Source organism: Cyprinus carpio, chromosome A3, assembly GCF_018340385.1.
Source record: "Cyprinus carpio isolate SPL01 chromosome A3, ASM1834038v1, whole genome shotgun sequence".
Lineage (NCBI taxonomy): Eukaryota > Metazoa > Chordata > Actinopteri > Cypriniformes > Cyprinidae > Cyprinus > Cyprinus carpio.
The window spans coordinates 29,910,467-29,938,252 of NC_056574.1; the positions used below are offsets into that span (position 1 = coordinate 29,910,467).

General features: G+C 34.9%; 1 protein-coding gene across 12 annotated transcripts in view; it reads left to right on the forward strand.

The window, feature by feature from the left end:
- Positions 1 to 17,378, forward strand: part of LOC109049030 (myocardin-related transcription factor A-like) — a 47,362-nt gene extending 29,984 nt beyond the window's left edge. For 7 of the 12 annotated variants that reach the window (XM_042728889.1, XM_042728910.1, XM_042728892.1 and 4 more), the window contains 15 exons: positions 1,420 to 1,475; positions 1,564 to 1,639; positions 2,143 to 2,304; positions 5,488 to 5,648; positions 7,296 to 7,418; positions 7,530 to 7,780; positions 8,469 to 8,625; positions 8,731 to 9,114; positions 10,157 to 10,714; positions 11,407 to 11,586; positions 11,678 to 11,794; positions 12,272 to 12,424; positions 13,876 to 13,956; positions 14,225 to 14,282; positions 14,388 to 17,378. In XM_042728889.1, the coding sequence (XP_042584823.1) occupies positions 1,420 to 1,475; positions 1,564 to 1,639; positions 2,143 to 2,304; positions 5,488 to 5,648; positions 7,296 to 7,418; positions 7,530 to 7,780; positions 8,469 to 8,625; positions 8,731 to 9,114; positions 10,157 to 10,714; positions 11,407 to 11,586; positions 11,678 to 11,794; positions 12,272 to 12,424; positions 13,876 to 13,956; positions 14,225 to 14,282; positions 14,388 to 14,920 (3,050 nt within the window). In that variant the 3' untranslated portion in view covers positions 14,921 to 17,378. The remainder of the gene's footprint in view (positions 1 to 1,419; positions 1,476 to 1,563; positions 1,640 to 2,142; positions 2,305 to 5,487; positions 5,649 to 7,295; positions 7,419 to 7,529; positions 7,781 to 8,468; positions 8,626 to 8,730; positions 9,115 to 10,156; positions 10,715 to 11,406; positions 11,587 to 11,677; positions 11,795 to 12,271; positions 12,425 to 13,875; positions 13,957 to 14,224; positions 14,283 to 14,387) is intronic. The other 5 variants (XM_042728901.1, XM_042728956.1, XM_042728946.1 and 2 more) reach the window with 4 other exon arrangements.
- Positions 17,379 to 27,786: the final 10,408 nt, after the last annotated feature.

Sequence of the window (27,786 nt, forward strand, 5' to 3'; positions counted from 1 at the left end):
TTTCCAAAAAAACATTTGGCTGTTGCCAACATTGATAATTCTAATAATAAATCATCATATTAGAATGATTTCAGAAGGATCACATGATACTTTATACTGGAGTCATGATGATGGAAATTCAGCTTTGCATCACAGAAATAAATTATATTTTAAAGGATATTTAAATAGAAACCATTATTTTATATTCTGATAACATTTTGCAAGATTTCTTTTTTTTCTGTATTCTTGATCAAATAAATTCAGCCTTGATGAGCAAAAGAGACTTCTTTAAAAAACATTACAAGTCTTACTGATCCCAAACTTTTGAACGGTAGTGTGTGTGTGTGTGTGTGTGTGTGTGTGTGTGTTTGTTGTGTGTGTGTTGTGTGTGTTTGGTTTTTGTGTGTGTGTGTGTGTGTGTGTGTGTGTGTGTGTGTGTGTGTGTGTGTGTACATATAAATGTGTATGTGTGTGTTAAATGAATGTTTATGAAATAAATATAGGTAAATTCAACTGAGTGTATATATTATATATATATATATATAGATATATATATATATATATATATAATATATATATATATATTATATTACACACACACACACACACACACACACACACACACACACACACACACACACACACACACACACACACAACACACACATACACAATATTTAAATGAAATTTGCTGTATTTCTGTATATTTGCTATATTTCTGTATTTATTTATTTATCAATTTTATATTAAACTTTAATTTATTATATTGTAGTACAATATAATTGAATTAATTAGTTATTTAGAGAGGGGATCATTTTGCAGACTGTCAAGAAAACCAGCCAGACTTTTGCATGGCCAAGCACTGTTCACAAATTTCCATAAATCTCTAGTTGTCTCTGTCACCAGCAGACTTTGCTTTCAGTCTCTGGAGACGCAGTGTGCTGACAACTGTGAACCAGATAGAGAAGCTGTGTTTCAAGGTGTATTAAATATGGGGCAGAAACACACACTCTAGATTGTGAACCTGCTGGATTAAACTGTCTCTTGGATGTGCCTGTTGCGATATTATTTTTAGATTTTGCGTTTACCAGTGCGTGTGTGTGCCTGGAGTAAGGAGATGCAGTTTAACATGTTGTTCCTGTATCAAGGTCTTTTGACACGCATTTTTTTTTCTTCTCTCTGAATATTTCTTTTTTAATACAAAAATACAATTTTAATCTGTTCCAAAATAAGCTGACACGTATTTGCACCACACTGCAACAAAGATGTTTCCTGTAATCTGCATGATGCTGATAACAAGTTTGCTATTTATGATTTTTCTCATTTACCGAAAAATGTTTTCCATTCTCACAGCTCTTTTTTAAAACGAAGAAACTTTATACATTTATATATCATCTTTGGATTTAATAGTCTTATCTCTTCATATCTTTTTCCTTCCAGCACTGAAAAGTTCTGCATCCTTTCATGAGCAGCGACGAAGTTTAGAACGAGCTCGGGTTAGTCCTTCACTACGGATACTCATCTCTTCCTAACGAAGCCCAAATAAACTCACTTTATTTCTCGTGCTTTTCTCGTGTATCTCAGACCGAGGACTACCTGAAGAGAAAGATCCGCAGTCGTCCAGAGAGGTCAGAGCTGGTCAGGATGCACATTCTTGAAGGTGAGTATTTTGATAACGCCCCCTGCAGTTCACACACTGACACACACCTCAGAGAGAGACTATGATTGAAGACTATGGCTGTGTCTGAAATCGCACACTCTCTGAGTAGACACTTCTTTGGAACAAGCAATTACTTAGAGACTGTTAAAACCTATGTTCTGTATAGTATGAATGTGTGTAGTATGACTGTAATCTGGATGCACTACATTCATCATGTTGTCTTTTTCATGTGACCTTCTGTCACTGTTGTTTATGAATCCTAGCAGTTAAGCGTCTATTGTACTGTATGCATATTTCAAAATGGGTTGTTTTTCGCCCACTACATAGTGTAGAAGTATGCAATTTCAGATGCAGCCTGTGCTTTAAATTAATTAATTTAAAGTGTGGTCCAAATGTTTATTTTAAAAGAAGTACAATATAAACTGAGGTACATGAAATGAACAAAGTGATCAGGCTCATGATACCTGTGGTTTTCGTTAACTGTATGTATTTCCTTTTTACAGAGACTTCAGCAGAGCCGTCTCTTCAGGCCAAGCAGCTTCTGCTGAAACGAGCTCGACTAGCCGACGGTCTGAACGACAAAATCTCCCAGCGGCCCGGTCCGATGGAGCTCATTCACAAAAACATCCTGCCAGTGCACAGCAGCCTCAAACAAGCCATCATAGGTACTAAATTAAAGCAAGAAGCATGGTGTAGTATACACACTACAGTAAAATTTTCTCCACAGTTTAACAGGAGTAGTAGTTCCCCCTTGTGTCGGTACAGTTTAATTAGTGTTTCTTATTAACTTGCTTTAATTTTAGCTACTGTCTATATATTGTGTGTCAAATTCCATTGAATTTTTTATAACAACAATTAGGTTGATAATATAATTTATTGTAAATATTTAAATTTATTATAAAGAAAAAACAAAAGCACAAACTCATTATCAATTTCACTGATTAGTTGTTGCAGTCTTAAATATAGTAGCATTATATCAGTCTCAAAAATTGAGCATTAAGAAGATATATCTGCCCACAAGTCAGTTCTGATTATAAGTTTAACAAAACTTTAAGATAATTGAAGTCATAACTTACTGAACTTTCACACTTCATTTTATACTCAACATACGCAACTCATCTAAATTTTTATCCATATATATATATATATATATATATACTGTATATGTTCCTCAAATCGTCCTATTTGTCTCTTTATCAACGTTTGGTTGATTCTAAGCTCTATTTTAACTCCTATGTTAATACTCCTATGGCTGCTAACATTTGCATGTATATTTCCTCTGGATCATTCCCTTTTCCATAAGCAGGGTGCTCCAGTGCTCATTCCAGTGATCATTAGCAGTGGTGTGTGCATTAATCTTCATATTTTATATTCTGCCACGTTCCTGCAGCAGTGCAGTGGGTGATCATTTAATGCAGAGTTATGGTAATGAGATTGTTGTGCGTCAGACATCAAGTTAAATTAATTAGAGGGGAATTTACATTCGTGTTCATACAGAATACGCCACTCTGTGGTGGCATGAGTTGATTAACCGAGAAGTTTATGCAGCGTCACACAATGCAGCACAGTGAAAGAATGCTGAAAGCACAGAATGACTTAAACCCGTTTTAATCACTAAATAAACCTAATTAGAGAGTAATGATTATCGGGCATAATGCCATGCTCTCAGAACTTACTCAAATTAAATATAAATACCATGCACTGTAGTTTAAAAGTGTTATTATTCACTCTGGGGACAATATTAGTGCCGTGTAAGTGAAATAGAGAAGCAGAGTGTGCACTAAAGATCAGAGGGTTCTTTCATGTGTTGTTGATTTTTTCTTATTTTTTCTAAGAGAAGACTGACTATAACTCTTGCCACCACCTTTTTTTATACAATCGTTCATTCATTTTATTCATTCATATTTTTTTATTGTTAATTATTTATTTATATTTAGGCAGTATTAGAAGTCCTATATGTTTGAGCTGTGGGCAAAAATTTTATTTTCATTTCAAGCAGTTTGTTACGGAGAGGTGGGCTATTACTGACTAGGTAATCACCCGGCAGAAAATAAAGCAAAAACACAATGCTGGAAAATAAAAAAAATAATAAAATAAAATAAAACCTGAAAAAATGAACAAAACTTGAGCCTGTAACCAAGCACATATGCGAATAAAAACCACTCAGAATACCTTAGCAATTGCCGTCAGCAACACCTTGACATTGTTGTGCAGCAGCGAGGTTGCATAGGTAAACATAAATACATCTTATGGCTTCTGAGAAATGAAATCTTGGGGATGCTTGTATTTCAACCATCTATTATTTTTTTTTTACAATTTCTCTCCCTCAGAGACGGAGTTTCCAAAAGTGGATAACAAGTAAGCGGAGAGAACTATTGTGTGTCAAATTCCATTGAATTTTTTATAACAACAATTAGGTTGATAATATAATTTATTGTAAATATTTAAATTTATTATAAAGAAAAAACAAAAGCACAAACTCATTATCAATTTCACTGATTAGTTGTTGCAGTCTTAATATAGTAGCATTATATCAGTCTCAAAAATTGAGCATTAAGAAGATATATCTGCCCACAAGTCAGTTCTGATTATAAGTTTAACAAAACTTTAAGATAATTGAAGTCATAACTTACTGAAATTTCACACTTCATTTTTTATACTCAACATACGCAACTCATCTAAATTTTTATCCATATATATATATATATAGATATATACTGTATATGTCTCCTCAATCGTCCTATTTGTCTCTTTATCAACGTTTGTTCTAAGCTCTATTTTAACTCCTATGTTAATACTCCTATGGCTGCTAACATTTGCATGTATATTTCCTCTGGATCATTCCCTTTTCCATAAGCAGGTGCTCCAGTGCTCATTCCAGTGCATCATTAGCAGTGTGTGTGCATTAATCTTCATATTTATATTCTGCCACGTTCCTGCAGCAGTGCAGTGGGTGATCATTTAATGCAGAGTTATGGTAATGAGATTGTTGTGCGTCAGACATCAAGTTAAATTAATTAGAGGGGAATTTACATTCGTGTGTTCATACAGAATACGCCACTCTGTGGTGGCATGAGTTGATTAACCGAGAAGTTTATGCAGCGTCACACAATGCAGCACAGTGAAAGAATGCTGAAAGCACAGAATGACTTAAACCGTTTTAATCCCTAAATAACCTAATTAGAGAGTTAATGATTATCGGCATAATGCCATGCTCTCAGAACTTACTCAAATTAAATATAAATACCATGCACTGTAGTTTAAAAGTGTTATTATTCACTCTGGGACAATATTAGTGCCGTGTAAGTGAAATAGAGAAGCAGTGCACTAAAGATCAGAGGTTTCTTTCATGTTGTTTTATTTTTTCTTATTTAAGAAGACTGACTATAACTCTTGCCACCACATTTTTTTATACAATCGTTCATTCATTTTATTCATTCATATTTTTTTTATTTTAATTATTTATTTATATTTAGGCAGTATTAGAAGTCCTATATGTTTGAGCTGTGGGCAAAAATTTTATTTTAATTCAAGCAGTTTGTTACGGAGAGGTGGGCTATTACTTGACTAGGTAATCACCCGGCAGAAAATAAAGCAAAACACAATGCTGAAAATAAAAAAATAAATAAAATAAAATTGAAAATGAACAAAACTTGAGCCTGTAACCAATCACATATGCTAAAAACCACTCAGAATACCTTAGCAATTGCGTAGCAACACCTTGACATTGTGGCAGCGAGGTTTGCATAGGTAAACATAAATACATCTTATGCTTTCTTGAGAAAATGAAAATCTTGGATGCTGTATTTCAACCATCCTATTGTTTTTTTACAATTTCTCTCCCTCAGAGACGGAGTTTCCAAAAGTGGAAGCGGAGAACTCTTCATTCGACGAGGAAAGCAGTGATTCGTTATCACCAGAGCAGACACTCCATCAGGACTCTCCCCTCGGCCAAGGACACTTACCTTCCCCACCTGAGATACTGGCCAGTGAAACCACACCAAAACAGGTGCCGTATGTCAATTTGCGTACTTAAAAAACGTTTGTAAAAAAAAATAAAAAAATTATATGATAATCTTTAGATCTCAAAGTCATAGAAATTTATTTAGTTAATGCAAGATGTTCAATTCAGATTAACTTCCCAGTTAAAGATAAGTCTTAAAATGTATTTTGAGGCAATTAATTTTCATAATTTTTATCTAATATTTATAGTTGATTTTTAACTAACTTATTTTAGATGCCAATGCAACTTTTCAAATTTTCATTTAAGTACTAAAATTGCTAAAACTGAAATAAAAATAAAGCTAAATAGAAATATCGAAAATCAAGAGCACATAACAATATTACTAAACCTTAAACTAAAATACAATTTTCAAAATGAAAACTAAAAATATAAAAATAAAAGAAAATGTCATTTAAATATATGAATTATATAGAATTATCATCATCCCTGCACCCTGAATTTTTTTCTTGTTAAAGGTGCTGTATGTAAGTTTTTGGCTCTACTAAAGCATAAAAAAACCATGATATGTTTGCAGATATTTAAGAAACATGCTAAGTTAACAGTTTATCTGAAAAACAATGCTACAGTCAGTTATTCTCCTTTTTAAAATGTGCGTTCTGGCCCTGAATATAGGTGTCTGTGTTGGTTTGTGAAACCCGCCCACTGCCAGTTTACCCAGTATTTCAGCACCCCGGGTTGCCAGTTGGCAAAAACAGCGTATTTCATTTCATTCATCGTCAAGTGCGCTCGTTCCTGTTTGTGTTTTCAATCTGGCAACCTGCGTGTGCATCAAGTCTGAGGAGGAGAGGCCGGATGAAAAACCCTCTCCTATATTTTGAATTTGGACTGCAATACCTAGTTCAACCACTCGGTGTCAATCCTACATACAGCACCTTTAATATACATATGTTAATATAAAATTTAACTAACAATCCAGTTATTATGAACAACTAAGGTGATGAATTTAGCTACCTTTGAACACAAACATGCAAACAGTCAGTATCGTTTTTGTTAACTAAATCTAAAACCATTGGAAGTAGTTTTCGTTATTTAAAAAAAAAAATTAAATAAAGTTAAATAGAAGTCTCCAAAAATCGAGAGTACAGTACATAATAAAATGACTAAACCTTAAACAAAAAATAAAAGCTAATTCAAAATAATGATATTAATAAAATACTTCAAACAGTATTAGTGTCATGTCGAACGTATGTTTTTTTTTCTATCAATAATAACATTATATAATTTTAACTTTTGTATCTGCCATGTAATATGAATTGAGTGTCTCAAACGGTGGTCTCTACTTTTAACTAAACCTGTACAAATCTTGGCAGCTTCAGTAAATCCCCTCTAAGGTTAATAAAGAAACAGTCTTCATCAGAATATCACACACTATGAAGTCTTCGTGTAGCTCCTTATGCTCAGTCGGCTCTCGAGAGCCCTGAATTATTTGCAGATCTTCATTCATCTCATTCCACATGCACACAGACAAGTTCAGATGCGCTTGTGCTAACAAGCATCGTACTTGATCATCTGCACACATTAATGTTTTGGTCCTGTAGTCACGTTTACACACACATGCCTGTGCTCTCTAAATGCAGTCATGCAAACATGATGGAGTTCCTCAAGTTCATGTGCTTCTCCGGATTTTCTTAGGTCCCGCCTCCTCCTCCACCTCCTCCTCCTCCTCCACCGCTGCCAAACACAGCTGGTCCTGCCCCTCCGCAGAAACTAGCCAATGGAACAACAGGCCACAAGCAAGCTCCTGCACTACAAAAGGTGAGAGTTCCTTATTTAACCCAGGACAGCTGGGATTGCAATTTTTTCACACATGAAATAATGCCACAAGATAAACCCTCTTCCATGCTAATGTCTTTCTGTCTCCTTTAGGGTGGTAAAGTGGGTAGTGAGCGCCCTATTCAGCGCTCTAAGAAGGTGAGAGACAACAAACCAAAAGTGAAGAAGCTGAAGTATCACCAGTATATTCCTCCGGACCAGAAAGCTGAGCGTGAGCCTCCACCTCTGCTCGACTCCTCCTACACCAAACTCCTCTATCAGCAGCAGCTCTTCCTCCAGCTGCAGATCATCAACCAACAGCAGCAAAACTACAACTACCACACCATCCTGCCTGCTCCACCCAAGTCAGACATGCCAGATATCAACTGCAACTACACACACACACACACATATATATATTTATTTATTTATTTATTTATATTTATTTATTTTTTCAAGAAAGCATACAAAAACTTACCTGACAAATTACTGTATTGTGTATTATATACAATAGAGTTATACAATTATATCTTAAGTTTTAATACACACACACACACACACATATATATATATATATATATATATATATATATATATTAACAAATACATACATTTTTATTATATTTTTTCCATGTTTTTGAAAGAAATCTTTTATTGTCACCACAGCTGCATTTATTTGACCAAAATAAATTTATTTAAAATTATTATTTTCTATTTTAATATGACATATGATCCTTCAGAAATCATTCTAATATGTTGATTTGATGCTCAAGAAGCATTTCTTATTATTACCAATGTTTAAAACAGCTGTTCTACTTATTATTTGAGGAAACCATGATACATGTTTTCAGGATTCTTTGATGAAAAGAAAATTATAATTTACATTTAAAAAATCTTTTATAGAATTGTATATACAAAATCTTGTCTTTTTTGTCCAAGCTGAGTTTTATTAAATGCTTTTATTATATTGCATACATGTGGAATGTTTACTTTGTACTTTGGTGAAGCTGATATGGCAATACATTGAAATATTTTCTTTTACACTTTTCTTAGGCCTCCTGGTGATCAGCAGCCTGCCTCAGCCAATGGCTCGTCGCCATCCAAAAATGACACGCCTCCTCATTCAGCATCAACTAATCTGACTGGCCAGAATCAGCAGATCACTGCAATTAAAATAGGACCTCTGCCTCCCAACCTGGATGAGCTAAAGGTTGAATCCCCTGCTATGATGCTAATTCTGAATTTCAGTACTGATCACTGACTGAGAGTCAAATGAGCTCCTCTCACATCCTGTCATTCTCTTCATTTTCTGCAGGTGGCAGAGCTGAAGCAGGAGTTAAAAGTGCGGGGCTTAACCGTCTCAGGCACCAAAAATGACCTAATTGAGCGGCTGAAGAATTTTCACGAGCAGAACGGTGGCACCAGTGCACCAGCGTCTTCTAAAACCAACACACCATCACCCCCTGTAGTGGGAGGAGTCTCTTCCTCCACCCAGTCATCAGGCAGGAGCGTGGTGGTTGCTTCCTTCCCATTCGTCGCGACTGCAGAAAGGGGTGGAGCTCAGATGACAGTGCCTCAGATAATGCAGTTTGGCAGCACTAGCTCCTCCCCTCCGGTTTCTCCCGCCCACTCAGAGCGCTCATCGACTGGAATGAGCCCAGATGAAATGAGCTGTAATGGGGATGCTTTTGGGGAAATGGTAAATGTCTCCCTCAATGCTTTCTTATTGCAAGGTTAACTGAAGGATAAGCAATTGTGAACCATTCTCAAGTGTGTAAAAAGTAGCATTTACAGATAAGCTTACCCTGTGTCTACTGTGGAAGCGACCAGTGAAGCAGTCAGAGGCTGTTGCATGTGTGAAAGCTGCTTGTCACCTCTGCATGTGTACTCACCAAAAACCATTCAGATGGGAGCTTCAGGCTTTAGGCTGTTTTTAATTACATTTTGTTAGTCTAACAATTGAAAACATTTCATAAAACATTTCAGAAATTTCATAATAATAATTGTGCCAAACGTCAGCTTCAGTAAAATGCAAATAAAATCCTCCTTTAGTTTTGATGAAAATCTGTTAGTCTAATAATTGATAAATAAAAAATATTTTATGTAATTCATTATTAATGAAATCAGTTTTATCAAATAATAGTTAGGTTACATTTCAGCAACAGTAAAATAAAAATAAAATATTTTATACTTTATTTATAATGAAAATCCTTGATTTTTAGTAAAACGATTATTTAATTGATATTATTAATTAGAATTTAAATACATTTATTTTAAAATAATATTTAATCTGGACTTCAGCAACAGTAACATTAAAAGAAAATCTTACTTTGTTTTTAATTAAAATCAGCTATAATAATATTTTACGTATTTTATTAATAAAAATTAAAGCAGTTTGCTTCAAAATAATAATTAGGCTAGACGTAACCAACAGCAAAATAAAAGTAAAATCCCACTTTATTTTTAATGAAAATCTAATTATTGATAACAATTGATTTTATTAATAATATCGCATCCATCAACTAACTGCTCATTGGAGTTTGTCAGCCACTTCCAGTGTACACTGTTGAATTTGTTGTAGTTTTTATGTGCTGTACCACTTGTGTCTAGTGACATGGTATTCCCAAAGTACGGAGTTATTACATTTATACAATTATATACTGTAGCTGTTTTCTCAAAGACTTTCAAGTATTCTGAATACCTCTTAATATGTATGTATTTCCCATTCCTGTCCCTTTCAGGTGACCTCTCCTCTTACCCAGCTCTCCTTGCAACCTTCTCCTCCTCTCCCCTCCACGATCTGCATTAAAGAGGAGCCCGGCAGCTGGACGTCTCCGTCCTCCTGCTGTCTGGTGTCCCAGTCTGCAGCGCCCGCTATAGACAAGGACCAGATGCTGCAGGAGAAGGACCGGCGCATTCAGGAACTCACACGCATGTTGCTGCAGAAGCAGCAGGTGGTCGAATCTCTGCGCTCGCAGCTGGAGGGCAAACAGGTGGGTCTGCCGGTCCGAGTGAAAGATGAACTTCCTGGTGTCACTATGGAAGCGGTCAGGGCGACCATAAAGGAAGAGGTCATAGAGGTGATTGAAGACAGCGAGATGGTGACAGAGCCGCCGGTATTCCCACAGGCAGGGCAGACGCAGACGCAGCTGCAGCAGCAAAGGATGGTGGCTGCAATAGAGGTGGAGCAGGACCAGCAGCAGCAGCTCATAATGCAACAGAATCAGCGCAACCTGCAGCGACAAGCACATCAGAGAAAGAGGAAATCACAAAAACAACAGCACAACCAACAAAAACAAGTCAGTATGAAGTTTCCATGGCATACAGTTTCCTTTTTGAGATCAATCGAATGATTAATTTCCATCTAATAAGAGTAATTAAAAGAATTATTTATGTGATTCTGCTTTGAGTCATGATCCCTTTACAAAGGACCCAACTTCTCAAAGTATGAACTAAAGAAACTACTGCTAACAAAAACTAAACATTTAAATTAAAATCAATTAAAGAAAAAACTTAAACAAGTTTCCTTGGCAACTAAATTTTACACATGAAAACTACTGGAAATAAATAAAAACTAAACAAAAAAAAATTACAGAATTTTTTTAATGAATTAATTTTAGAGATATTTTAAAAAATTAAGTAAAAAGTGAAGACACCAGTGTTTCCAAGTTTGTGGTGTTTATACTGATGCCACGGGTTGTTGTTTTTTAGGAGGATTATGGTGCATTTTGTCATTTTCTCCAGAAAGATTGGGCTAGTTTGGGTACAAGTTGAGCTGGTTTTGTAACGCAGACCTGGCAACCCTGGTTGACACTGTATTTTCCGAGTACTTTTAGGAGGAAAATGATTTTTTACACTGTTTTCCCTGAACTTTTCCCCTGACACCAAGCACTGTATTGCAGCCTCCTGGGGTTATGTTTGTGGCACAGCAGCAGTCAGACATTGAACTTTTATTGTAATTTATTGTATTTCTTCTTTTCCATTTTTCCAGCAGTTGCCTCAAGCACTTACCAACCAGCAGTCAAGTCCTGTTTCTTCATTCCCAGTGGATGTACTGAAATCAACATCCACCCCCACCATAGTGACCGACAGAAATGGCAACCAGTTCCTGCTAACACTGTCGAATCAAAACACAGAGGCACCTGCCAGAGGCCGCCGCGCCCAGAGCAAAGTAACCAAACATTAAACTTGTGCCTTAGTTCTTAGAGTTGTCAGAATCTATACAATTATTATGTAATCATTGATGTTTGTGTCATTTCCAGAGACTGCAGTCTACACCCACCATGTTACCCAACAAGTCAGTGACTGAAGTGCTTAACAATAACAACCAATCCGAACAGCCCATACAAACCGTCATTTTGAAACAGCCAATCAAAAAGGTTAGAACAAATCCACTTTTTTTTGACATTTTGGTGTTTTGAATGAAATAACTGCTGCATACTGCACATTTATAATACAGAATGCATTGATGACCATATGATTTTGGGTAAAAATGTCTTAAATTTTGTCTGATCAAAAAATGAAAGGAGAACAAGATTACTCACGGCTGATATTACTTCTAATTCAATCGCCACATTCATTCTTTAAGCTCCTAATGTTAATTGAGACTCTATGATAGCTAATAGGAAAGGACTTTTGGAGAAAGCGGCCATCTTTCCTCCATATAAATTAATGATATGTATAAAGCTACATCACTTATTCCTGACAAGTCATAGAACACAATTATGAGGCTTTTAAACCCACTTATTAAAATGTTAATGACTAATCACTGTCACTGGTGTTCAGAGGGCTGCAGGCATGAGCTATTAGCCCATTAACACAGGGACTAATTGAGATGCATGTTTTTACTTTGACAGGCACTAAAGCCAGACCTAAATATGACGACCAATTACAAATCATCAAGCTGTACCTCCATCTCATCACCAGCCAATATCCAACCATTCTTCTCTCAAGTGGAATCCATGAACGACACCGAGGCCTTCCCCTCATCTCCCAACAACAACAACAACGTAAGTGTTTTGTTTGTGTTCATACTAAAAATCAATTCCAAAACCTGGCGTGCTAGACTTTATTTACATTATTGTACCTTGTAATGTAAATCGTTGTAAACAAATTCTAATGTAGCATTGCATGGACGGTTGCAGAAAACCCTTAATATTCCCTTAACTGAATTTTTGCAATAAATCGGCTCTTAGAATAATTTCTGAAGGATCACGTAACACTGAGTACTGGAGCAATGATGCTGAAAATTCTGCTATTTCATCACATTAAATGTATTAATATTTCAAATAATATTAATATGATATTATATTATTAAATTACATTCAAATTAGAAGAAAAACTGTTATTTTAAATTGTAATAATATTTAATAAAATTACTATTTTTACTGTATTTTTGATCAAATAAATGTGAGCATAGGAGACTTTTTTTCAAAAACATTTTTTTTTTTTTAATCATATCGACCCCTAATGGTACTGTATTTAAACGGTAGTGTATTTAAGTAAAGATAGGCTTTATTGAACACAGCAAACCTTGTAAACATTCGCAGTGCAGACTAGAACTGGAGTCATGAATAATCTGGAGTCCGTTCAAAAAACACTCACAAATTTGGAGTTTGCTCTTCACAAGGAGCAGTGCCTGATGTGAAGCGCGCCTCGAGCAAAAGAGATCTCAGAACACCTAAGATTAAGAACAGTTGACTGTGTAAAGCTGGAAAGAGTTACAAAAAAATATAAAGACTGTCTTGGGGCCAGCAAGAATCTTTTCTAAAGCTAAATGGCAAAATCTATGTCATACGATGCAAGATTTTTAATAGTTGTTGTGTCTAGACTGCTATATGGCACAGATTCTGTTAGTGGAGTACGGATTTATAGGTCTGTGATATTAATAGAGCACACCTCGTTTGTGCTAACATCTTTAAGACCTTTATTGCGACATGCATTGTTAAACCGTTTAGATATTTGGGCATGGTATCACGATCCTCACCAACCCTGCTTAAACTGACTCTATAACCTCTCCTCTTTTTTTCTTTTTAACCACATTATGTGATTTTATCTCACCAGCCTCTTTTTTTATACCTCTGTTTCTTCCCATCACGTTCTAGTTGTTATTTTTTCATGTGGAGCACAAAAGGAGTACTTTCATGCAGTTTTTTCCCCATATAGTTCAATGGTGACCATGTCCGTCAATTTCCAAAGACATCAAATAAGCACCACAAAAAAAAAAAAACAGGTCAAATGACTACTACTGTTCAGGAGTTCAGGAGACTTGGAATATAGTGTATGAACAACATGGGCTACTCTTATGGTGCATATGTTGCATTCTGGTGTATTTTTGTCCTGTCAGCCATTGTTTATTGTAGATTAACTGCATGAAAATTCATCAGAATTCATCTGTTAGTGTTCCATGAAAATAATGACAGAACAAATCCTTTAATATGCATCCATATCTGTCTGTCAGGAGGAGATGTGTTTGAATTCGGACCAGCATGCTTTGCTCTCTCCTTCCACCTTGTGTTCACCCATAGCTCTTTGTCATCAGGTACTGTCTCGTCCTCCACCTCTCTTCCATCTGCTGTTGAATTTCTCTGCGAGATTAACTTGTTTTCTTTTCATATTAATGTCTGTGACCATTCATTTGAGTTGAAATCCTTGATTTGTCAGCACTGGGGGCTGATTTAGGATTGGTTTTCCCATTTGATTTGTTTATTGAATGATTTCCTGGATTTCGGGGAGCGGATACAAGATTATTGAATGAGACCCAGTAGCTCTCCATGTTGGTGTATCTAATGATGTTGATGTTCTTGCAGGAGAATGGCTGTCACCAGCAGGTTGACGACCTGTTTGACATCCTAATTCAGCGTGGAGGTGATTTTTGATGAATTTATTTAATATTTATTGTCATACAGAGTCATTTAGATGAGAGAAGTGTGCATGTGCTCACACTCATTTTTTGTTTCCTGCATCCTACAGAAATCTCTGAGAATTTCAAAACCACCCCTGATCCTGTTCTCGAAAGGCTTCGGCCGAACACGCCTCTTTCCTCAAGCTCCTCCCCTCTCAGTCTTTCCCGTACTCCTGATATGCCCCTCAAAACTTTAATTTTACAACCTCAGCATCCTTCAATTAAGGCGCACAGCAACTGGGACACAGGAGGGGGGCGTCTTGAAGATTTCCTGGAAAGCACTACCGGCAAACCTTTGCTGGGAGTGGAGCCAGGAGGACCGACGACGCTAATTGTTGACCTCCACAACCAAATGCTCAGCACCCCGAGTATCCTAGACCACCCACGTTCCCCAATGGATACATGTGACATGAGTTTTTCCAGTCACTCACCTTCAGATATGATAGACTCCGCCCCCGATCCTATGGATTGGATGGAGCTCGGAATGGGCGGGACTGGAGGGGAGGGGCCTGGGATGGTACATATGAATGGACACGAGTCCTCTAGCTTATTTTCCACGGACTTTCTGGACACTTCTGATCTGAATTGGTCCAGCTTATAGTTCATGGGATATTGCAGACTGCTATATTTTTGGATAGGGCCTATTGTTGTTTAGATTTCTTTACATAGTACGGTTTATATTTGTTTCCACCAGTGACAAAAGTATGGATATTCAAAATACTAATTTAACTTGGATTATGTTACATTTTGACGGACTTTATCCCTCACCTGTGCTTGCACAAACGCTCACACCCCTGACTGCACACAAATGTCACAGAGCTGTCTATATTTCATTTTTATCTGGAAGGTGTCATTTGTTGTGCTTTTGTTCATCTGAAACACATTACCTAAATATTTCAAATTTGGATATTTGAACAAGATGTTTTTGTGTTTTTTATTATTTAAAATATTGTGAATTGCTCCTATATTAATGACACTGAAAACAAGATGCTTTCTAGATGATGGAGTCTTTTAAACTCCTCTGTGATGTATGTGTGCTCATGGAAACATGCATACAAACAAGCAACAGATCCTGTTTTTGCATCAGTTTTAGCAAATTCATTCACTAAGTGCAGCTTTTGAATTTAATTCACCTTTAAATTTGATTTTGCGGCATTAAACAAAAAACAAACAAAAAAATTCTGACTTTACCTGCTTTGTCATATATAGCTGGTAAACGTATGCATACTCGTTATTAAAAACTCAATAGCTTTGAAATATACACCTGGATTTTACTATTTATAGTACTGACCTAATGTTGCTAAAATTTTTATATTATAAGCCAACGGGTTTTGAAATATATATATATTTTTTTTTTAGCATTGACATTTATGTTACCATAAGGGTATTAATAATAATAATAATGAAGATTATAATAATAATTATTTGTTGTTGTTATTATTACTGTTATTAATATTAATAATCATTAGTACTTAACACTTTTTAAATTCAGTTAGATCGCAGTAGGTATGTGTAACCACAGTTGCTAATTGCGACATTATCTGTTCAGCATTTTGTATATGTGCCAAAAATATTATTTAATGACTATATAGATAGCCAGTAAGCTATTTAATATTTAATTGAATTATAAAACAGCAGTTGGACTATGCTACTTTAGCTATTTTTTTTTTTCAATATGGAAAGACAAGCCATTCAAACCATGTTTTTGTTAGCGTTTGCTAGCATTGCAAGCTGATGAGAGAAGTTTTCATTGCGTAGTTAATTGCTATGTTAATAGTACAATATCAAAAAATTCCTAGAGTGCTTGATGAATTAATAGCTTTGTGTTACTCCTTATCCTTGCCAGGATCACATTAAATGTCATCACCAAAGTACAGTATGAGACAAATTTTTATCACATTTTAGCAAGCTGTAAAGAGGTCTTACTGTTTCATATTTTTTTAGATCCAGTAAATAATTCTAAATATTTTGATCAAACTGTGCATGCTATATATTGCATAAGTTCTGGGAAATTACTTTATTACATTATATTTTAATTTAATTTTCTTAAAAATCAAACATGCCTGTACACTCTCAGAAAAAAAGGTACAAAAGCTGTGACTACCTTTTCAAAAAGTACACTTATGTACCTTTTGGGTACTAATATGTACCTTTAAGGTACCAATATGGACTCTTTAGGTACAACGGTGTGCCTTTTGAAAAGGTATTGCCCTAGTGACAACTTTTGTACCTTTTTTTCTGAGAATGTACCTTTCAGAAATATTGCGTCCATCTTATAGATCTGAATGGGAGTTATTAAATGTTTCACTGTATATATTCTGCATTGTATATGAACTTAAATGTTGTATATGCCTATCACAGTACACAGCGTACTGTATATACTGCACTGTATTTTATCAATACTTCTGTCTGTAGGCTGAAGTTTTGATGAAGGAATATGAGCCTATAAGAGATAATGAATGTTTCTAAGATGATTTGAATGTATAGTTCTTGGTGTATAAAAGATTATAAGATATACACACGGCATAATCACATCTAATCAATAAGGAACATTCAAATTTCAAGGACCCTCAAACACATTTGTATATTATTACTGTTACTTTCTTTATGCATTGCTTTAATGTGCATTTTGTTCTGTGCTTCTGCATATTGTACATGAGCTCAGGAATGAATTGTATTTTGTGTGTGTGTGTTGGTTGGTATATATATGTGACGTCATTTGGGGGAACAGCATTACTGTCCGCAGTATTCAGGCTCTCCATCTGTTTGAATTTGCACTTTCAGAGTTTTGGCTGGTTTTTCTTGTGGCCCAAATTGAGCTTTATATCCACATGATCTCCAGTCCACCTGCTGTACACTGGAGAATCAAACTCCTCAGTGCTTCATTGGCTGAATGTATTCATTTTTGGGGCTTCAGAGCCTCTCAGGGCTTAATGTCTTTAAGACTTTTTATTTTATTTTTGGAAAGTAAATCAAATGTTACAAATAAAAATAAAGGTTTTTGGGGTGCTTTTCAGAGAAGAAAGGCCAAAAAATTCAAATAAAAAATTGAGTCAGAATGGTTGACTAGTGCTTGGTATTCATATATTCTTACAAACTTGTCTGAAAGACTCTGAACTAGTCTGTTTATAGAGGGCTTCCTCATAGAGGCAGTTCAACCCAAAATAAGCAAGTGAGTGAATAATGATTACATTTCTGCACAAAGATATTGTACAGCTTCTGAAGACTTGAAATGTTCTTTTTAAGTTACTTGGAAGAAAGAAAGTCATCAGGTTTGGAACATATTGGTGAGTAAATGATGACAGAAGTTTTTCTTTTTGTTGAAGTATTCCCTTAAGATTCTCTTGGTCTGGAGGCAACCTATTAACTACTAGTCTTAAAAATAATTGGTATCTATGAGTCCATGAAGAAACTTTTAACATCATTTCTATTGGATAAAAGGTTATTTATTATAAGAAAATCATTCTTAAAACTGTTCACTGATAGGTTCTTTGGGGAACCAAAAATGCTGCTTCTGTGGCATTGCTGTGAAAACTCTCTTTTGGAACCTTTATTTTTAAGAATGTAGTCAAGTTTCATACATCCATACTAAGCATTTTTGCATATGCACATTTTCAGTCCATATTGTTCCTATAACACGCTCTAAATTCTGAATATGCAACTGGAGGTCTCCTATTGCAATGTATTTGTCTTTGAAATGAACATGACATGATGCAATAAACATTTTGTTTTTAATTGTTTTATACTATATCAAATAAAAATATTTTATTCTTATTTATTAATATTTAATTGATTTTATTAGTTTTTATGAGGCTTGAGGGTGAAAACAGACTCCTAACTGCAACATTTACTTGAGTTCACCCATGTTCAGTTATCCTTGTGTTTCCAGGCAACTGGTTAGATTAGATGGCACATGCATTATTATAAATTCATAACTTTCCTCTGTCAAGATCTATGTAATGCACCTCCCCTGTCCGCAAAGTACTAATTCACACCCTGGCGTCGAATGCAAACCCTACCTCCCCCTTTGATGAACACAGTAGAGAATATCTTGACCTTAGGATGAGAGATTGCAGGGAATAAATTACTGCGCGTCTGTTGTGCCGTGGAGCCTTCCAGGACTCTGAGGTTCTAACGGAACAGTCTGTTCCCATGTTCCCCACCCTCCCTGATGACATCATTGCTCCTGTCCCGTGCGTTTTCCTCCAGGCTGAGTGTTTCAGTGTCCATTTATCACATTGTATAATCAATTTACTGAGATGCAGAAATCTATCAGCTGTAATGGACTGCTGACCCAACCCCTTTAACAAACAAAAACTATCAAAAAAATCCAAAATAATAAAAAAATGCCTCTCATCAAAATGCAAAAACTTTTCATCGTATTGCTCAGTTTATAGAGCATCATGTGTAATTTATTTAACGCAATAAGGTAATTCAGCTGAGCAGGTCAAAACCTGACTGACGAAAGGAACTACAGGGGGTCTTGCGTCTCTTCATTATCAGCAGTGCAGGTTTCTATGGGCCATCCGGTGACCATTTCATAGGTGCTTCCTCATAACATTTAAACCTAGGGTGCTTGCAGACTAAAGAAAGCTTACAAAAAATAATAATCAGCATATTATTTTATGGAATATAAATGCTTGTTTACTTAGAAACAAAGCAGGAATATAGCAAATTAGGACAGATGTGTCTGAAATTCTCATTGGTCAGTGGATGACTGTGTGCATTGCCTCAAATGTTTTGGTTGCATGAATCATTTTTCCTTTCGTATTTTAGTTTTTACTGACATTCTACCCTTTCTCCAAGGCTGGTTGCACTAGTTGTGCATACATTAAAACTTTGCCGAATTGTGACATAATTGGCACTGACTTACAATTTGCACATCAGTAAATATTTGAATCATTTAACTTAATTGAGACATAACTCCACACTAAAAAAAATAAATTTGGTGTAGAAAAAAAATTAACTCAGAAATTGCTAGTAAATTTCACAAATAATCACAAAGACATGGCAAGTAACAAGCTGAATTAAACGATTTTATTTTTTAAGCAGAAAAACTGAAATAGTAGTTTTTAATGCGAAATGTACTCTAATAATTTAGCTGATAATTTTTTTCACAGTGTATGAAGAAATTAAATATTTACAGAAGCTCTTAAAATCTCAGTTCTTATAGTTTATTGTATTTATTTATTGCCCATAATTAACTTTAAATACTTTTTTTTATTTAAATACAATAATTTTTATATAGTTAGCATACATAAAATTTATAACATTTAATGTGCTAATTATTTCAGGAATTTTTATGTATTGTATTTTTAATGGAAATGTCATTTTGATGTAGGTGAACAGGATAAAACTTCATGAAATTCATGACTTTTCAATACTACTTGTAACTGTAAATATCATATGACCAATAAGTCATAGCAACATGTTTTTTTTTTTTTTTGTTACTAACATTTCCAGTAACTCATCAAAAAAATTTAATTAGTCTTACTGTAAACCATTCATCCATGCATGTTTCTTTTTTTGACCTTATAATCTCCAATCATTTTCTCTGCTTAAACCCAGCCCCTTCCTTACAAACAACTGCAAACTCACAACAGTCTGTCAATGACTGATGTATAAAACCAATCCTCCATCCTAGTTTTTTTCTTGTTTCGCAACATGCTTTACTAAGATGTACATCATAATACAGAAAAAAATAATCTGTCACTAATTCAGTTTCACCACAACTTTAAGAACAAATTGTGCAACCAAATTAAGAGCAGGGTTAGTTAAAAATCATTATGCTCTTAATGTGAACTTTACATCCCAATTTAGGAAAGAGCTAATGTTACCATATAGTCTTCCATGTAGTGAGGATGAGTAACACTGTGATTGACAGGTCAAAGTTCTAGAACACATGCACATTTACTGCCTGTAGCACGTATTTGCCCTCACCGTTGTAACAGTGTTCTGTAGAGCGCAACATGTGTCCACCCTCTTTTCACTCTCACACAAGTGATTGATGGAGCTAGAGCTGGCTTTGTATTATAATTGTGTGTGTAACAAAAAGGTCACAGGAATAAAATGAATAAATTTTTTTTTGTCAGCATCTGTGTGTGTGTGTGTGTGTGTGTGTGTGTGTGTGTCTGTGTCTGTGTCTGTGTCTGTGTTTGTGTGTCTGTGTGTGAGTGAGAGAGAGAGAATAGGGAGAAGTGTAATCATGATGTGGTCTGCATTCTCCATAGTAATGGCTATGATGTAAAAATGTGTGTGTTCTCTTTAAAGTGCCTCTCTCTGTTGTTTCCTCCTCTATCGATTAAAAAAAGTAGCAAACGTCCCTTTTTTCAGCACTCTGTTTTCCTCCTTTACTTTTGGCAATGCTTCCTTATTATTTCATCATCTCTGTCTCTCTCAGTGTGTTTAAGTCCCATTTGGCTGCAGTCTGAGAGAGTCAGGCCTGTTTCAGATGTTCATTTATCACATAAACACACTCTTTACCTCGAACACACCTATAAAGTCCCTTTTTAAAGTAAAGTTTATAATATATATATATAAAAAAAAGTTTTTTAAAGAAGTCTCTTAGATTGTGAAATATAAATTTAAAGCAACTGTTTTCTGTTTTAACAAATTAACAAGCCTCTTTGATAAATGGAATGTTCAAAAAACCATTTGGAATAAAAATCTTTTGTAACATTATAAATTTCAATAAATTTAATGTGTCCTTGCTGAATAAAAGTAATAATTTTTTCCACAAAATAAAATCTGACTGACTCCAAAATTTTGAACAGTAGTGTATATACTGTATAGTGTATACAAACCATACATACATCTCTGTTCCAAAATTAGGTGAGGTGAGAATATTTACATAGGTTGTGAACCTTGTTTTTTTTTTCAGACGGTTGTATGAAAATGGTTATGTGTCAGAAAAATGAGTTTGTAGAATTTTATCTTTGAACTGATCTTTTGCGGTAGCTCTGTATATTTCTATAGCATCGATGTTGAAGAGTAATTAGCTGGTGAAGTGGATTTACTTACTGTAGAGTTAACAAATGTTATGAGCATTGTAATGTTTGAAGCAGATATCATAAATGACATGCTGTAGAAATACAAACCGGAAGACAGTGCACAGTGCTGAAAAGAGGCGGAGCTACATAAGACCTATCCAGTACAAACATTTCTGCCACTCATCAACGGCAGCTGTAACAGCTGCAAGATGACAAGAACAATCCTCCGTAGGCTCTGTAGGCCATTCAACAACAGCTGGTTTGACCTTTATGCCCTTTGAAGAATGCAGCCTCTGAGTTGGGACACAACTATAGTGTACTTGATACTGAATAAAAATGAATACAAATAAACAAGATTTCTCCCATCTCGTGTGCCATCTTGCATAATTAATTAATTAATTTATTTATTTTTTGGCAATGCATTCTGGGATTGTTTTCTTTGCAAAAGATACATACAATGATGCCTTAGCATTTGGCTGAAAGAAGAAGCTTTATGGAACAGCTTTTGTCTCTAGATTGTTATCTATAGATTGGTAGCTCACTAGGTTTTGGAACAGAGCTTATTTCTGGTGTTGGTTTTGTTCTGCAGATATTGCGTGTGTATTTCTCTGTCTACAGGCCCAGAGTGAGAGACAGATGTTCAGAAGTACGCCTACATCAAGCAAGGATGAGAGACATTTGACAGCACTAGAAAATCTTTATCTTTTGGGATCTGCAGGTAGAACTCTGTCAGTGGAAACAGTGAGGGTTGATGCCTTTCTTGACGTGCTGATGCTGGTGTGAAATCATTCATGACAGCCAAATTATTCATTTAGGCTGCAAATTCCTCAGAGCTAATGATGTTTTTGTGTCTCTCAGTACATAATTCAATTGCTTAACTTCAGAAAAGACTGAACAAAAGCACACCATCTCAGAGATGTCAACTTGCAGAAATGCTGAATTTTATTGGCAGCGTTGAAGGTAAGATTTAAGTAACCATAATAGATGGCACTGTGTTATCTCATGAATATTAAATCATTGCTGACATATAGTGTTGCATGGATGATGTATCTTTGTAGGCCAAAACCGAGAAACGAGTTAGCATTTTAGCATTTTAAGTTCCATTGTCCTGAAGTCAATGGGGTTTTGAATAGGTAGATATTTTCACATTTCATTCTACTGCATAAACTTCGTAATAGCTCTTTGTGGTTTTAAAAGCATTTACTGGTCATGAAAAAGTGAATAACCGGCTAATGGGACTACAGAGGTTGTCAGGGACTTTAAACGTAATCACACCAAAAAGGTAAACTCATCTACTAGTCAAATTTGACAGCCTTATTGTGTTTATAATTGCACTCTTGCAAACCAGGGTGATGCTAACTTTTTAGGATGGCTAAAAAATAACTCATCACTACAGTACTTTACTGATGTTCCTGGAACATCCAATCACATGATCTAATTAATATTCATGAGCTTTCATCATAGTTGAATCGGTCAATTCATGTACTGTATGTGCTTGAGTTATATGGTTTTATAGATCGAGTTGTCTTGACAAAATGGTCACTTTTATCTGTTTAACACAATATCTGGTTTCTGAAACTACTGAGAATAGTTTATTCCAGGAGTGCATAGCCAATGGATGGATATTTTTTAAAATCAGCCAGCTGAACATGTCTAAAAAGTGCAGGAGGTCACAGCTCCCTTTGGTTCCAGCATCTCTAATGTGAAAGAGTGAGTGAAGTAGTCTCTGTTCCTTGAGTTTCTTTCCAATTAAACTGCTGTGATAGACGGCTCTGCAGTTACCTCTTTGCAACCAATTCATTTCTCAGGCTATTAAAAACAACAGGCCTGCCCGTGGATCATCTAATGCTGTTTGCAAACTTAGCTGGTGAGATCTGGCTGAAATCACCAGTTCCTAATTTTAGACTGTTTCCATAATCAGTTGATTATCAAATGATTGAAAGCTACATGTTCTGCTTTATTTCTGAGGTGATGTCATTAGTTACACCAGCATGTAAAAATACACTATGGTTCAAAAGTTTGGGGTTGGTGATATGTTTTAATGTTTTTTGAAAGAAGTCTCTTATGGTCACCAAGGCTGCATTTATTTAATCATAAATACAGTGAAACCAGTAATACTGTCAAATATTATTACATTTTAAATAACAAAAATGTTTTGTTTTTTTTCAATTTATATTTTTAAATATTAGGTATCAGTGTATTATGAACAGAGTTCAGTTATTAATAGCATATTTACAAATGAACATTAACTTAGATTGATAAATGATATAGAAATTGTTCATTGTAAGTTCATGATACTGAATATATAAAGTAATGCTAAAGAATTGATTTATTTCCAATTTATTGATTCCTTAATTTTTCTAACACTCTAACACTTTTTATGAAGCCCATTTTTCTAACACATTATAAGAAGATTCTCAAGGCATTTTAATGAATGCATAATGCATATATATATAAAATGTATACAGTATGTTGTTTCATCTCATAAATAATAACAACAATTACAACACATTATAAAACTTACTTATTTGTAGTTATATCTTTCATGAGTATGATTATTTATAACATGCCATAAACACCATGTTAAATCCACTTAATTTATAATTTATTATGTCTCATATCTTGACATTATTTATTTAAGATCTGTACAGTATCTTACTATCCTACTTAATAAATATGATTAAAAGCAAATGTCAAAGCAAAAGTAAATATTACAAACCCATCTGATCAAATATATGATCTTATGACTGTTTAAGAAAAAATATTATTTTTATTATTATTATTGTTGTTGTTGTTGTTGTTGTTATTTAGAAGTGGCCTTTGTTTGCTTTAAGTAAAGTAACAAGTTAACAATGGCAAGATCTAAGACATTGTATTTATGGGAAATATAATCCATTTTAAGTTAAGTGGATGCATTGTGTTCTTTGTCTATTATAAATCATCATAATCTTAAAAGCTATAACCAGAAAAAAGTCAATATTATAACTGTTGTTATGATTACTCACGAGGTGAAACAACATATTAAATGTAAGTTTTTTTTTTATAATACATTATGCATTCATTATAATGCCTTAAGAATACTCTTATAATGTTTTTTTAAATATGGGCTTCATAGAAAGCGTTACCAAAATGTTTACATGTCAGACAGATACCATTTTCCTGTCTAAGTGAGTGGTTCTGAACGAAAAAAACCTGTACATTGAACCAGATTTTGTTTAAATAGTTAACAGTCAGGTTACATGAGACTAAACTGCTTCAGCTTCCTTTGCAGCAAGTGAATAACATAATATCTCAATACTTTTTTATATAGTTCTCTAACAGTATACACTCTCATTTATGCAGTATGAATATGTTGAATGATGTTTTTTGTAGTAGATTTCCCCAGAAATAGCAGACAGCAGAGAACAGACTGACAGATCCCGATATGACAGCATCAATCAGACTCAGTCCAGAGGAGTGTTTCACTCTGCATTTTATTTTTTTTAAACAAGTTTATACAAAGAACACTTAATGTTTCTGTTATAAACAGATGCTTAAAAAGCCATTAAATCAGTTGGACCTTGTCCGTATGTTCCTTGGAAATTACAACTAGTGTCGTAGAAACAATTGGCATTTTCTTTGCTGTTGTGTCAGCATGGTTACTGTTGCCATCATCATCAGCATCATCATTGCCCTTGTCATCATTAACATCAAATTTGCTCTACCATATATTCAGTCATTTCATTGCTTATAGTGAAAATTGGTTTCATAATAATAATCATTATTTATTGAATAAGGTTATTTTCATGCCAACCTAACAAAAATCATTACAAATCACTTCGTACATGATGGTTACAACAATTGTTTCACTTATTAAACAATTCATGGGAGTCATGGGGTTTGTTGTTTTTATTATTAGATGATCTCAGTAGCCAATGTTCTGTTAATCTGTAAAGGAATATTAGAGTCAAACCAAACCTTCCTAGACACTGACCTTTGAAACAGTTCATAAATGTCTTTTAAAAACATACAACTTACACACTTACATGACTATAAACTGTGGTTCTTCTCAAACAGGTGCATTTCAGCTTGGATTTGGATCTCCAGTCTTTTTATGTGCTCTCTACAGCTCTGTGTTTCTCTGACTGTCTCTCTCTTTCACTGTCCTGTAAATTTTATTTCTCTGAATTATTCAACGTCTCCTCAAAGTGCAACCAGACTTAAGTGGAAAAAAGCATGGCAGATATGGAAATAGGGCATTAGACAAGCAAAAGAGATGAGGTACATGGAAACGAGAGGATAGGATGACAGATCTCCTCTCTCCACCCACAGCTCTTCATCATCATCATGTGCTGTATTATCCTCCATTTCTCTCTCTCCCCAGACTCAGGAGACCCATATTAACTTAAATATCAATGACAGCTAACACTTACTCCTCCCTTCGTCCCGACGAAATAGAGAGAGAGAGAGAGAAATGGAGGAACAAACACAAACGAGACAGTGACAGATAGAAAAAAAGCAAGGAGAGAAGAGAGATACTACAGTAATATCGGGTCCACACTGCAAGCAAGTCACACGACAAAACTAGCTTATAATCGATTAAACTGATAATTTTTGCGATGGTGCAGACGTTGAGGTTTAAAAATCAGTTTCTGCAAGGGGTCCTGTAAGCAAGGGTAGAAAGTATTAAAATATTGTGTGTGCTTCATCACAAAAGTAGTGTTCTAGAAAGCGTTCTAATGCTCACTTAGATGTTCAAAGTACTACTATAAAGTATATTTTAATTAGTCATCATCTCCATTCATATGTCCTATTATTGAGAATGTATCATTTTGTCAGCTTAATTGAACTAAAAAGGCATATCACAGTCAGAGAATCCTAAGAAACAATCAATAAAATCCATTTCAATGCAAAATATACTGTAATTGGCCAAACTATGGTCATTTATCCTTGTAAAGAGATGTCTCATCAGTCACCACAGCTTGTGTCTACAGTATATTATAACCATTGATGAAGATGAATTTGACTCAGCATGTTCAATCTGCACAATGTACAGTTCACATTTCAGCAAACTGATTTTAGTTTAGCGTCTGAGGTGTCCTAGAGTCTTATATATTTGGGATATTGAGGACAACTGCCGGTAAATAGGTTGCTTTGCACCAAAGTTAATTTAACAACAAATTCTCATTTCATCTATTTTAAAAGCTAAGAAAACATCTTTTAAAGGGATACTCCACCCCAAAATGAAAATTTTGTCATTAATCACTTACCCCCATGTCGTTCCAAACCCGTAAAAGCTTTGTTCGTCTTCAGGACACAATTTAAGATATTTTGGATGAAAACCGGGAGGCTTGAGACTGTCCTATAGACTGCCAAATAAATAACAGTGTCAAGGTCCAGAAAAGTATGTAAAGCATCATCAGAATAGTACATCTGCCATCAGTGGTTCAACTGTAACATTATTAAGTGACGAGAATACTATTTGTAAGCGGAGAAAACAAAAATAACAACTTTATTCAACAATTCCTTTGTCAACAGTCTCCTCTGTGTCTCTCCATATCACTGTATGCTGCGTATGCTCTTCTGTATCATCCGCGCCACAAGGATGCACTGTTTTCTTTCAAATCAAAGCATAATACACGTAGAAACAGCGCATCCTTGTGTTTTCATGACGAAATTGTTTTCCGACGAACAAAGCTTTTAAGGGTTTGGAATGACATGGGGGTAAGTGATTAATGACAAAATTTTCATTTTGGGGTGGAATATCCCTTTACGTACAATTAATCTACTCTTTAAAGTTAAGATTTTTTTGTTTTAGTCTCTTTTGCTCACCAAGGCTTCATTTATTTGATAAAAAAATGCAGAGTAAACCAGTAATATTGTTAAATATTATTACAGTTTAAAATAACTTTCTTTTTTATATTTTTAAAAATGTATTTATGAATTTATTTAAAATGAAATTTATTCATGTGATGCAAAGCTGAATTTTTTAGCATCATTACTCCAGTCTTCAGTGTCACTATACTGAACTATAATGTAAATACAGATTTTTTTATTTACTTTGAGTATATTTTTAAGTATATTTTTGCTAATGAAGTAAAATGTTCTAACAATATCCATTATACTTTTTTAGTACTTCTTTCACCACTCTACAGGCCCTGTGTGTACATTTATGTCAGTTTGAAGACGATGAAGATGGAAGGTGACTGGACGTACACACTGACAGTGCTTTTTTCCTTTTTATTTCTGGGTGGTACAAGTGACAACAACTACTGATGCAATAAAGTTAAGGAAACGTACAGGTCAATGTTATGCAAATAAACCATGTAATATGGCAACTACCATTAAGAATGCAGACTCTGACCTCCAGCAGTTTAATCACAGACAGTGTGAACATCTACTGCCTTGAGGAGTCAGAAGAGGAAAAGAGAAGTGGAAAAGAGAGAGAGAGAGAGTGAATGCTGATGACATAGAGCTGTGTATAAAAGGGGGGGAAGTG